This window comes from Esox lucius, chromosome 22 (genome assembly GCF_011004845.1).
Source record: "Esox lucius isolate fEsoLuc1 chromosome 22, fEsoLuc1.pri, whole genome shotgun sequence".
Classification (NCBI taxonomy): domain Eukaryota; kingdom Metazoa; phylum Chordata; class Actinopteri; order Esociformes; family Esocidae; genus Esox; species Esox lucius.
The window spans coordinates 19,712,068-19,724,646 of NC_047590.1; the positions used below are offsets into that span (position 1 = coordinate 19,712,068).

General features: G+C 44.8%; 1 protein-coding gene across 3 annotated transcripts in view; it reads right to left on the bottom strand.

The window, feature by feature from the left end:
- Positions 1 to 12,579, bottom strand: part of LOC109614608 (partitioning defective 3 homolog B) — a 138,104-nt gene that overhangs the window by 98,100 nt on the left and 27,425 nt on the right. For 2 of the 3 annotated variants that reach the window (XM_029116575.2, XM_029116574.2), the window contains exons 3-4: positions 11,410 to 11,608; positions 2,803 to 2,912 (exon numbers count right to left, since the gene is read on the bottom strand). In XM_029116575.2, the coding sequence (XP_028972408.2) occupies positions 2,803 to 2,912; positions 11,410 to 11,608 (309 nt within the window). Of the gene's footprint in view, positions 1 to 2,802; positions 2,913 to 11,409; positions 11,609 to 12,579 lie in introns of those variants that run through there. The other variant, XM_029116577.2, reaches the window with a different exon arrangement.

Here is a 12,579-nt window from a genome sequence, read left to right on the forward strand (position 1 = left end):
GGAAATGGACAGCAGACAGATGAAGACAGAGCGGAGCGAGACAGGAGGAAATGGACAGCAGACAGATGAAGACAGAGCGGAGCGAGACAGAGAGCGATGGAGAACAGGTCCTGCTGTGTCTGACTACTCCTCTGCTTCATCCCAGAATGTCCACGTAGCAGAAAAATCAATTAGGAGGCAAACTGGAATGTTTATCGCTACACTGACCTTAATCATACAGAATCTCACTCTCAACTTGTCAGAAAGAAAAAGGGAGAGGAAGAGGAGAGAAAGAATGGAAGGGAAGGGTGGCAGAAGGGAGGGATATCAGAGAAAGAGACGGATCAGAAAGGGGAGGGCAGCGAAAGATGCCATGGGGACATACTAATGAGATGGCAGCACATCGATCGGTGGGATTCAAGAAAACACTAACAACACGTCCTGAACCCACTCTCCCCTCCATTTTCTACATATAGTGTACTCAACTCCAGTCTTTTTACCAAAGTAGAGCACTAAATAGTGTGGTGTTTGGGACACGTGCTGAATTTGGTTAAGGAGCTAGGAGTGCCACCGTATTCCAAGCACACTGCTCTATTCAATATTAGGATCAATGCTTTTCTGGAGCTCCTTGCACTGGTTCCCAAGTCCTTGACTACAGTCTGGAGAGACGACTATGGCGTGCCGGCAAGACACATTGGTAACAGAGGGCCTGGGGCCCTCAGAATTCCCTAGATTCCCCTAATGAGTCCCACTGGAAAGCAGAGAGACAAGCATCCAGCATGGCGAAGTCAAACGGTCAGGTAACACTGCCATTCAAATAGCTTATGTGAAACTAATCGAGAAGCGTGGAAGAATACTCCATTTCAGATGGCCCTCTTTCCAGACCAGGAGGAGGTGTTTGCGGTTTAGTTATGTGCTTGTGTCAGCCCTGACCATCTACCCCCTGTTGTTTCCTATACAGAGTTTAAGTACTTCCTCAGGCACTTTGTCACACTGACAAATCACCACTACAACCTGGGTTCGATGCTCTTTGACTCAGATGAAGCTGGGAGATACCCGTGATAAGACAAGGTTGTGACAAAGAAATTAGACCAAATTGGAAGGGGGGAAAACTTTGTGGGCTTTTTAACCCCTAGAATAAGACGATCTTACTATCAGTGGAAGACATAACAGCCCCAGACGCACGCACATACACGCACGCACACGCACACGCACTTCCACTCAGCCAGCCTCTTCAAAACCAAACTCTTTCCATCCACTGTTGCCCGCACAAAAGACAACATAGCAGAGCTTCCTTAATGGTTCCCCATTTCCAAAAGGAGAGCACTTAAAACACATAACCCTTTTAAACTCCTGCCTCAAGTCCAGGTGGGTGTAGGGGTCTTTCTCAGTCCCAACCTCCCTCCATCTTCCCCACCACCACTCTCTACCCTCCCCCAACCGCTACCCCTCCATTCATCTCTCACAAACCAGAGCGAGCAAGTGACTCAGAGATTACACAACAGCCCCATGCAGGAGCCAGGAGCAGGAGAAAAAAGGAGGGGGCGACATCAATTTCTCTCGCTACTATTTTGGGCTACAGGTTTGCAGGGAAGGAGACCTGAGCACATGCTCTCCGCATGCTCCACCCTCCGCCAGGTACACGTGCAACCCCGCACTGACACAGGTCGTGATGGCAATGGTGAACAATGTGTAGCTGGCTACAACAACTTCTGGGTGGAGAGGAAGAGAGAGAAGGAAGTAGAGAGAGAGGAAGTAGAGAGAGAGGAAGTAGAGAGAGAGGAAGTAGAGAGAAGGAAGTAGAGAGAGAGGAAGTAGAGAGAGAGGAAGTAGAGAGAGAGGAAGTAGAGAGAAGGAAGTAGAGAGAAGGAAGTAGAGAGAGAGGAAGTAGAGAGAGAGGAAGTAGAGAGAAGGAAGTAGAGAGAAGGAAGTAGAGAGAAGGAAGTAGAGAGAGGAAGAGAGAGAAGGAAGTAGAGAGAAGGAAGATGGACAGAATAAGCCAGATGCAGGAAGAAAAGGGGGATGCTAATAAGTGTACGGTCCAGGTGGCAAGCATCTGGGTACCAGAACCGGGAACAGAGCGACTGGAGTCAGACGAAACAGGAAGCGTTCTCAAACAGAGGGAGGGGAAAAGAGAAGGAGAGAGGGTGGAGACGACCCACTGTTATGGAGCGTGACGGGTCAGACGGACCGCACCTCCTCGCACCTGTTACACACCGTCCGGGAGGCGGGGGGAACATTGTGTGTCTGTTACAAGGAGAGTGGGAGGTCTGCATTCTGAAGGGGGGGGGGGGGTTTAGTTGAATATAAGGGCCTGAGGGCGTTACTGCACCTGCAAGACCTCCAAAAACATGGACAGGCAACAAAGGCAGACCACTTCAAATTTTCTCCCCAGTTAATATCATTTTCAGTTGATGCACCTATCCAAGGTGGTGTTTATACATTTAGTATCTATAGTTCTTAAAAATAAATGTATAGTTTTTATGGGGGACAGAGAATGAATGAACCAATTGGAAGCCTGGGATGAATAGGGGGCCAAGATATGAGGACCAGATTGGAAATGAAGCAAGGTCATCTGAGATATAATACTCTGTCTTTTGACCAATTACATCAGATCTTATTATTATGACCTTTCTCAAAGCTGATGGGAGCCCACCAAAAAAAACCGAGCGACACAGTCAAGGCTTTAACAAAGCCTGTAACAGTCAGCCTGGTGCCACAAAAGAGCACCTTAGCCCGTAGCACCACCTGTGAGGCTTGATACAGTCACCAGGCAACAAGCTCATACACCTTTGTTTTCTCCAACTTGAGCCTCTTTCTCACCGTTTCAGCAGCTTTGCCATTGGGCTGTACAGTGACAGCGGGAGGGTCCTCAATCTTCAGGGGCGGAGCCAGGGCAGAGTCACTGCTGCTTCTCACTAGCAGAGGGGTGTCTGTAAAATGCAGACCAGAGACAGAAAGGATAGAGGGAATTCAATACTGCCCATAATTGCAAATGTAATATCCATACAGTAACACTTGGACTTGTGCTTGTGTTAACCGATATACGCATGGCGTTAACCTATGCACAGCTTCCCTGATTCACCCCAATACCCGGTAAATCTGACCGAGACATCAATAGTTCGAGTTGCATTTCAAACAGTCATCAGGTAACACAGGTTTTCAAGTTTTACAGCCGCATTCCTGGCAGATTAGTGACATGATGGGTGTAAGGAGTTAGACTCCAATGTCCCTCCCTCCCCTTCCAGAAATGGACCACTTCGCTGCAGTTCCAAATTACCATATGGCCAAATGAGCTTCTGTTCCAAAACACCAACTACCGTGCAACTGAGCCTTCTCCATTTCCCCCCCCAAAACGTCCTATGTCCCCTTACACGATAAATCCAATTATTCCACATGGAAGGACCTGAGCTTCAGAGAAGAATTTTTGCCACTGATCTTTTTCGTGCAGTCATCAATCCCTCTTCACCGAGGGGAAGGGGCAGGGTCTTTTGGATCAATGTAGGCAAAAAAAATTTATCACAATTTGAGGATTTGAAGAAGAAGAAAACCATAGGACGGTAAAAAGGAGAGATTTCTAATCATTACTTTATTAAAACTGATTAAATGTTTCCATTGCAAATCATTTGAATCGAATTCACTTTTCAAGTTGAAAAACTTTCTGCTCTAGACCTTGGTCAACTTGACACAATCTGTTTCGATCCACAATGCCTGTTGTTTACTCATTCTACCAAACAGTCTAAAAGATGGATCCAACACAAGACTATGCATAATGCATAACATTCCTTCAACATGTTACATGGTAAGTACTTTTGACTCAGCTATTGAGCAGTCTGTTGCCCACGTCAGCCAAGCCACCAGACTAACCCAACCCAATTGTCTCAGGGAGCGATTAACCCTCGGACCACACCGGCCTTTAGTTACAGTACAGAAATAACTCCACCGAAACCACCACTTTCCATAGCCCTGGTATGGCGTCTACGACAGGCAAAGAAACACCAGGCCTGTTTTCCCAAGGATTACCATAGAAACAGACAGTTGAGAATGGTGTCCCGGATTCCTCCAGAAAACACTGCTGTTGTTAGGGGATGATGTATTGTCCGTGAGGTAATGTTCTACATTCAATCCGCTCTGTTGCTCCATTCTGTGTCCCAGTTGTCTCTCTGTCTCAGCCTGTCTGCCTGATTCAGATTAGCTTTATTAGCATGAATGTTGCTAAAGCGAAACAAAAAAAATGCTAAGAAATAAAGACATCGCAACATTGGTCTGTCACAGCCTCCACGTCAATCTGTCTGATTCAGATAAGCTTTATTAAAATAAATGTTGCAAAAGCAGAATGAGAATGCTAATATATAGTCACATTTATCTCTCTATCACAATGCGCCTGTCTGTCAGATTCACATTATTTTTATTAGTATGAACACTGCTAAAGTGAAAACAATGACAATAAGAAATATATAGCAGTCTCTCGGTTTCCCAAAACACATCAGAACATGTATTTAGATCTGGCCTGGGACCCCTGAAGGCAAAAACTGCAGTTTCCACCCCAAACTCGTTACCCATCACGTTACATCCAGATTTGGCTTCAATCCAAGTTAGAATCTGGCCAAAGACCAGCTCAGACAACTTAGTCTTTGACAAAGCCCTCCAGAGATCTCCCGTTGACAATCATCTGAAAAGGCTATATGAAGGGCATTGTGGCGGGAAAAACGCATCCATCTTTTGTTGTCCAAATCTTAATATTTACTTCAATGGTATTTCATTGACATATCAAATGGTTAAGCCTCTGGTCATTCAAAATCTCTAACATCCTGAAGGATGCCTCATTCCATATGGAATTTGTCTCACGGAATTCTGAGAATACTGAAAAGCGCTCATGGGATGCTGTGATAAGGACTCTTCTCCCCTCTTGCCGACAGGAGCGCGATTGTGTGTGTGGACAGGATTGTGTGTCTACTCCGTCCAGTCCAGGGATCGATGGGGGTCTAATCACCCGACTGGGGACTCTAGTGGTGGGCTCAATCACACTATTCAAACAACCAGGCTCCAAGACACACACACGCACACACACACTCATCTAGTACAGTGCCTTGGAAAAGTATTCAGACCGCTTCACATTCTCTAAATTATGAGGAGTGATAGACTGAATTTATAATTCATTAAATCTTTTTTTTCCCATAATTCATTACATATTCTTTTGGGGGGGACCAAGAGGCCAATTGCCACTCAAACAGAGCCTCACAATTCCTCTGCAGAGATGAGAAAAGCTGCCAGAAGGAACTCATCTCGGCAGCACACCATCAATCAGGCCTTTATGGTAGAGTGGCGAGACGGAAGGCACCCCTGAGGAAAAAGCCTTGACGTCGCCTAAAGGACTCTGAGCATTAGGAACAAGATTCTCTGGTCTGATGGAACCAAACACAAACTATCAGGCCTGAATGCCAAGTGCTACATCTGGCGAAAACAAGTTAACACTCATCACATAGCTAATACCATGTTGGTGGAAGCATCTGGCTATCGGGATGCTTCTCAGACTGCTCAGGACTGAGGGAAAGCTGATTGGAGAAATATATACGGAGAGGTCCTTATAGAAAACCTGACCCAGAGAGCACAGGACCTCAGACTGGGGGGAAGATTCATCTTTCTGCAAAATGTCGACATGAAGCACACAGCCAAGACAATTCTGTAGTAACTTCGGGACGTCTGTGAATGCTCGAGTGGCCCAGCCAAATCCCATATCTTAATCCCATTGAGCATCAGTGGGAAGACCGGATGATTACAATTCACTGACACAACCCATCCAATCTGACACAACTTGAGAGGATCGGAAAAGAAGAATGGGAGAAACTCCCCAAATCCAGCCGTGCAAAACTGTGACACTAGAGGCTAGAAGACCGAAAACTGAGATCACTGCCAAAGGTGCTTCTACAGTATTGAATAAAGGGTCTGAATATAGTATCTAATTACACTACGCACATAAGATTTCAGACTTTTTTTTCAATAGAAACAAACTCCTAAAATGTGTTTTTGCTTTGACATTATGGGGAATTGCTGCAGTGATTAATAAAAAATATTTATTATTAATGATATATTAAGACTATAACACATTACAATGTGGAGAAAGTGAAGGAATTGCACATGTTCATGTGTGTGTCTGCATGAATGGCCTCATCAATCAAATGTATCGTTGCCATGTGGAACAGGGAGACTTTCGGACAGGAACCTCATGACTCTGGAGTTTGGTCAATGATTTGTCCCAAAGGCCTAACCAGGACAAACTCTGGTCCTTGGTAATGTGTGGCCACTAGAAGAATAAAAGGGAAAACCCTACAGTGTATTATGAAGCACATAAGGTCATTTTGACTGATTGCAAATAAACAGACTGAGTTGCAGATTGAGTAGGACTCAGAGTTTAGAAAAGCTAATACCTGGTAGCTCCGTAGGTAGAGCACGGCACTTTAAACGCTAGGCAACAAGCTCGATTCCCAGGACCACCCATACGCCAACATGTGTCGGGGATTTTAAGTGGCCTTTGATAATAACACTGGCTAAATGTCATATGGACATTGCCCTTCAATACAGGCATTTATACTCTGGAATGCAAGGTCAAACATGGTGGTGGTGAGATGTCAACAAGATGCTTGGCTGCGTAAGGACATGGAAGGCTCGCCATCATCCAAGGAACCATTAATTCTGCTCTGTATATGAGAATGCTAAAATGTCAGACAATCCCGTGAGCTGAATCTGAAACAAACCAGTCAGGCAGCAGGATAATCCAAAAGTCAACCAAGTCTACACGAGAACGGCAAAAAAAGGTAAATATTTAAGCTTTGAAATTGTCTGGTCAATGGTTAGACATGATTCTAATTGAGATGTTGTGCGAGGACCTAAAACAAGCAATACACGCTCGGGTTCTGCATGAAGGAGTGGGCCTAAACAATTTCAACACAACGTGAGAGAGACTAGTCAACAACGGCATCAAGCATTAGGTTAGTCACTGCGCACAACCAGATTAATTGGACACTTTTACTGGGGGTGGGGGTGGGGGTTGCAATACATTGTTAAATAAACATTGTTTTGTATTGCTAGATGACCCAGGTCGGATTCAGATTTCATGTTTTCCAGTAGAAAGCAGTATTGACAGTGTGTTTAATGACGTCACGTCTTACAGTTCGACATGCAGCAAAGCATATTTGTTCTATATTAGGACAATTAAATACAGCACAGACTGAAGCAGATGTGCCTGCATGGTTTGCTTGTCCCCTCCCTCCCCCTGCCTCTCCACCTCCCCCCCCTCCCTCCCTCCCTCCCTCAGGCCACCAGCTGCATTTGATAAGATATGCAGCTCAGAAGCAATCTGCTTAACCTAAGTGATAAAGAAAACAAAAAAAGCACCGGCGCACACATACTGAGTAGGCTTTTAGGCTGAGCCTGTTTAAAGTTAAGTCCCCACCCGGGCTTTTGTTACAGGTGGTGTCGGCCAGGACGACAAAGGCAGCCTTATTGAATTAGTCTCGGTCTAGGCAGTGGGGGGGGGGGGCTCACGTCCTAACTCGGTTAGCAGAGGGTCGAGGTCGAGGGGGCAGGGTCGTGGCAGGAAAGGGGTCCTGACGGGTTGAGAATGTGAAAAGTGGTTCACGCTCGGCTGGAACCCGGGCCGGCTAACAGGCTATAAGGCTGATCCCGTTAGTAGCAGAGCCCTGTTGCAAAGTGCCGGTGGGGTGGGGCGGATAGCGAGGAGCATCGCCCTGGTACGGCATCGGTTTGGGAGGGGGCAGGAGGTGGTAGCCGGGTGGCTGGGTTGGCCGTGAGCGGGGCGGTAAGAGGGGTGGCGGAGAGGACTGAGGGGGTGGGTTGGGTTGGACAGGGGCTGGTACTGTATTCTGGGTGAGGAACAGCTGGCGTCTGGATGGGGGGTGGAGAAGGGAGAATAAAATAGGAGAGAGGGGATGGAGAAACACTGTGGAAAACAGTAGGAGTGCTAAAGGGAGACGGGGAAAGGAGAAAATAGATGGCGGGGAGGTGGGGAAAGAGAAACTGGGTGAACTGGGAGGAGATGGCAAGCTTCCTCTGTAAATGGCACATGTTGACCTACATGTTTACGTTAAAACAAGACTCCTCCTGAAGAGCGCTGGAGCCATATTTAAACCCTTTTTCAAAGGGCAGTCAATTACAAGCTTCTCATTACATAGCTCCTGGAAAACCAAGCACTGACTAAAAAAAAAAAAAGAATATAAAACAGCTGAATCGTATGTCCGCATGAACGGTCATGTAGGCCCGGCTGAAGCGAAACCCACCCAGGGAGACCGGTGAGCCCAGAGGAACACCGCAGATGGAAGACCTGGGAATTGTAGTGTTGTTTTAACCCTGGTGGAGCCTCCAAACAGTCTTCAGCCGGATGGGAATGGATTCGGTGGGGATACAGAAAGTTTCAGTCCTACACCATAACTGCCTTATGATTGAACAGCATGAACAGATGTCAGAAGTAGCAGCTGTTTTGGTTATGCCAACAGAGGAAATGTATGGTCTGAGCCATTTTGAAGATTCTTAAAATGGATGTCACACAATTAGAGCTGCACTGAGAAAGTACTCTAGAACCATGTGGGTTAGACAACAGTAGATAATCAGGTGATATTATGACAAATTGAAGATAAGGAGTTGAGTTATTCCCAAAATATCAAATCATTGGAGCCACCTAACTATTTGTAGCAATAATTGCTGTTTGGGCTTTGGAGTGAGGATAACAAAATTCCCTTTTCTATTAAAATGTTGGCAGAAATATGAACAATGTATAATGAATCCAGTTTGGGCACTGGTTTGAATCTCAGAGCAGACCACGTAACAAAGAAAAAATATGGTTTGTGCCCTTGAGCAAGGGCCCTTTACATATACAGTTCTGCTCATAAGTTTGCATACCCTGGCAGAAATTGTAAAATATTGGCATTGAAAATGATAATGCAAAAAAACTCCTGCGTAACATGGTAATGGAATTTTATAAAGATAGAAAAGGATATAAAAAGATATCCAAAACCTTGCAAATACCATTCAGTATTGTTCAATCACTTATTAAGAAGTGGAAAATTCAAGGATCTCTTGACACCAAGCCAAGGTCAGGTAGACCAAGAAAGATTTCAGCCAAAACTGCCAGAAGAATTGTTCGGAATACAAAGATAAACCCATATGTAACCTCAGGAGAAATACAGGCTGCTCTGGAAATAGACGGTGTGGTTGTTTCAAGGTGCATAATATAGCGATACTTAGATGAGTTGTCAGAAAGAAGCCTTTACTGCGCCAATGACACAAAAAAGCCTGGTTACAATATGCCCGACAACACCTTGACACGTCTCGCAGCTTCTGGCACATTGTAATTTGGAGGGATGAGACCAAAATAGAGCTTTACGGTCACAACCATAAGCTCAATGTTTGGAGAGGGGTCAACAAGGCCTATAGTGAACAGAATACCATCCCCACTGTGAAGCATGGTGAGCTCTAAAGGCACGGGAAATCTTGTGAAAATGTATGGCAAGATGAATGCAGCATGTTATCAGAAAATATTGACAGACAATTAGCATTCATCTGCATGGGACGCTCTTGGCCTTTCAACACTACAAGCACAAGGCCAAGTTGACCCTCCAGTTGTTACAGCAGAAAAAGGTGAAGGTTCTGGAGTGGCCATCACAGTCTCCTGACCTTAATATTATCGAGCCACTCTGGGAAGATCTCAAATGGGCAGTTCATGCAACATGACCAAAAACTTTGCATGACCTGGAGAGATTTTGTAAAAAATTTACAATACAGAAATGACAACCTGAGAAGAGCTCTAATCAGCTAATTAACTCCCTGAGCCTTGAATCTCTCAGTACACACAACCACAATCATGGGGAAGACTGCTGACTTGACAGTTGTCCAGAAGACACTCATTGACACCCTCCATGAGAATGGTAAGCCACAGAAGGTCATTGCTGAAAGGGCTGGCTATTCGCAGAGTGCTGTATCAAAGCACATTCATGGAAAGTTGACTGGAAGGGAAAAGTGTTGTAGGAAAAGGTGCACAAGCAAAAGGGATGACTGCAGCCTTGAGAGGATTGCCAAGCAAAGCCGATTAAAAACTTGGGGGAGCTTCACAAGGAGTGAACTGAGGCTGGAGTCCGTGCATCAAGGGACACAACGCACAGAAATGTCCAGGAACTGGGCTACAAGTGTTAATTTCCTAGTGTCAAGCCACTCCTGAACCAGAGACAACGTCAGAAGCGTCTTATTTGGGCGAAGGTGAAAAAGTACTGGACTATTGCTCAGTGGTCCAAAGTCCTTTCTTTAGATGAAAGTAAATGTTGCATTCCTTTTGAAAATCAAGGTTCCAGAGTCTGGAGAAAGAGTGGAGAGGCTCAGAAACCAAGTTTATTGAAGTCCAGTGTGAAGTTTTGGGGTGCCATGTCATCTTCTGGTGTTGTTCCAACGTGTTTTATCAAGTCCAGAGTCAATGTAGCCGTCTACCAGGAGATTTTAGAGCACTTTGTTTCCATCTGCTGACAAGCTTTTTGAAGATGCGGAATTCCTTTTCCAGCAGGACAACCTTTTTATTGCCATTAGCAAGAAGCCGTAATCATCAAGATTGAAACAAAAAAGGCTTGAAAAGTTTCACTTCATTTGTAATGAATCTAGAATATATGAAGGTGTCACTTAATTATTTGAATTACAGGGGAAAAATGAACTTTTCCACAATATTCAAATTTTTTGAGATGCATCTGTATATATACAGTGGCTCTCTAAAGAATGAATTCAAATGTTCTAAATTCCTTACAAATACAAAACAGAAAATAATTGATTGCATGAGTATTAACCCTCTTCAGGAAATATTTGCAGCCATAAGTCTGTTTGGATTCTAACAGCTTTGCACATCTGTACATACCCATTTTTGCCCGGTGTGCGAGTTATTCTACCAGGTAAGTATGCTAAAAACACATTGGTTATTTACTGCAATGACGTGGAAGCAATTATGGTAAACTACCTTGCTCAGGGTGAGTGACAGTGTTTTCCCATTTCTTCAGCTCAAGGATTAAAACCACAGACATCTCTTTCACTGGCCCAATGCTCCTGCTACAAAATGTATTTCCTTTCCTGTTTGTTTTTGAACGCTCCAACATTGACGGCTAAGGCAATCGGAAATATGAGTTACAATTTAACTTCAGGAGTGCTGGGTGGCATTTGCGATAGACAAACACTTGAGGTACCTACAGGCACTTGAAATCAGCAAGTGAAGGCTCCAGTCAAATTAATGGCCCGTCGGTGTTCCATGCCCTTGAGCAAGGCACTTAAACGTAATTGCCTCCGTGAGTTGAATTGGACAAGAGCTTCTGCTCAGTGACTAAAACAGAAATGCCATAGCCTTGAACGGGAAATCGGATAGTGGCACTGCAGAGTTGTACATACTGGCTTTTAGGGTGGTGGCATTGACCTCAATCTCTCCGTCTCTGGTCAACTGTATAGAGGAAGGTTGGAGGAGGGAGGAGGGCTGGCGTTCATAGGGGTTGTGGCTGGGACTGGAGCGACCTGTTGAGCCCCCGCCATCGCCAGCTGGGCTCTCTGACGCCGCCCTTTGGAGCACCTGTTTATCGAACACCGCCACCAGCTGAAAGATAAACACAGAAGAACAACATTAAACAATTGCAATAGTACTGCTAATACAAGTATCATCAGTAGAGTAGAAAGACTCTTCCAAACTGCGTGGAGACAAAGGCATCAAAATGCCGTAAAACGTGTCATGGCAAACGTAGCTCGGTTGGGCAACAGAAAGACTAGTTGAGACCATCGTCAAAGACACAGAATGGGTATCTTCATCGGATCTTGTTCGATTTATTTTTTGCATAACCTTATCTTAACATCTAAGCCAAAAATTAATCTGGAATGTCCAATAATTCTAATCCTAATACCAGTGGTGACTAACACCAATGACTGTTACAGTATGTCCCTAACCCCAGTGGTGACTAACACCAATGACTGTTACAGTATGTCCCTAACCCCAGTGGTGACTAACGCCAATGACTGTTACAGTATGTCCCCAGTAGTCACTGTTACAAAAACATAGCCCATGTCACCAGGACTCCCTTTTGTGTGATCATTTATATAGTTCAGTCAAAAACACACAGACTCAATTGGACAATAAAATCTATTATGGCTTCATGCCTTTTCCATGCACTTCCCAGAGTTAGGAAGCATGATTACTTGGGAGAGGCCTGTGATTTATCCATTGACCAGTAAGAAAGGACTGTGCCTTTTTAAGGTCAAAAGGGGCAACCAATACCATCAATCAACTGCACAAGGGATGGCGGGAAACAGGCGAGAGAGAGAAAGAGAGAATGAGAGAGAGAAAGATCTCTTCAGAGAAAGAGAAAAAGAGAGAGATCGAGAGAGAGAGATTGAGAGAAAAGAATAATCTGTGTGTATGTCATCTAAACTCCACTGTTACTCCCATTCCATATAATGTGATTTATAGGGATCAAAATGGCTCCATCGCTCTCTGTCAACCAAAGCGTGAGAGCAACAAGAGCAGCATACAAATGCATTGTATACTATAACATGTAAAGGTATTAGGACTCATTC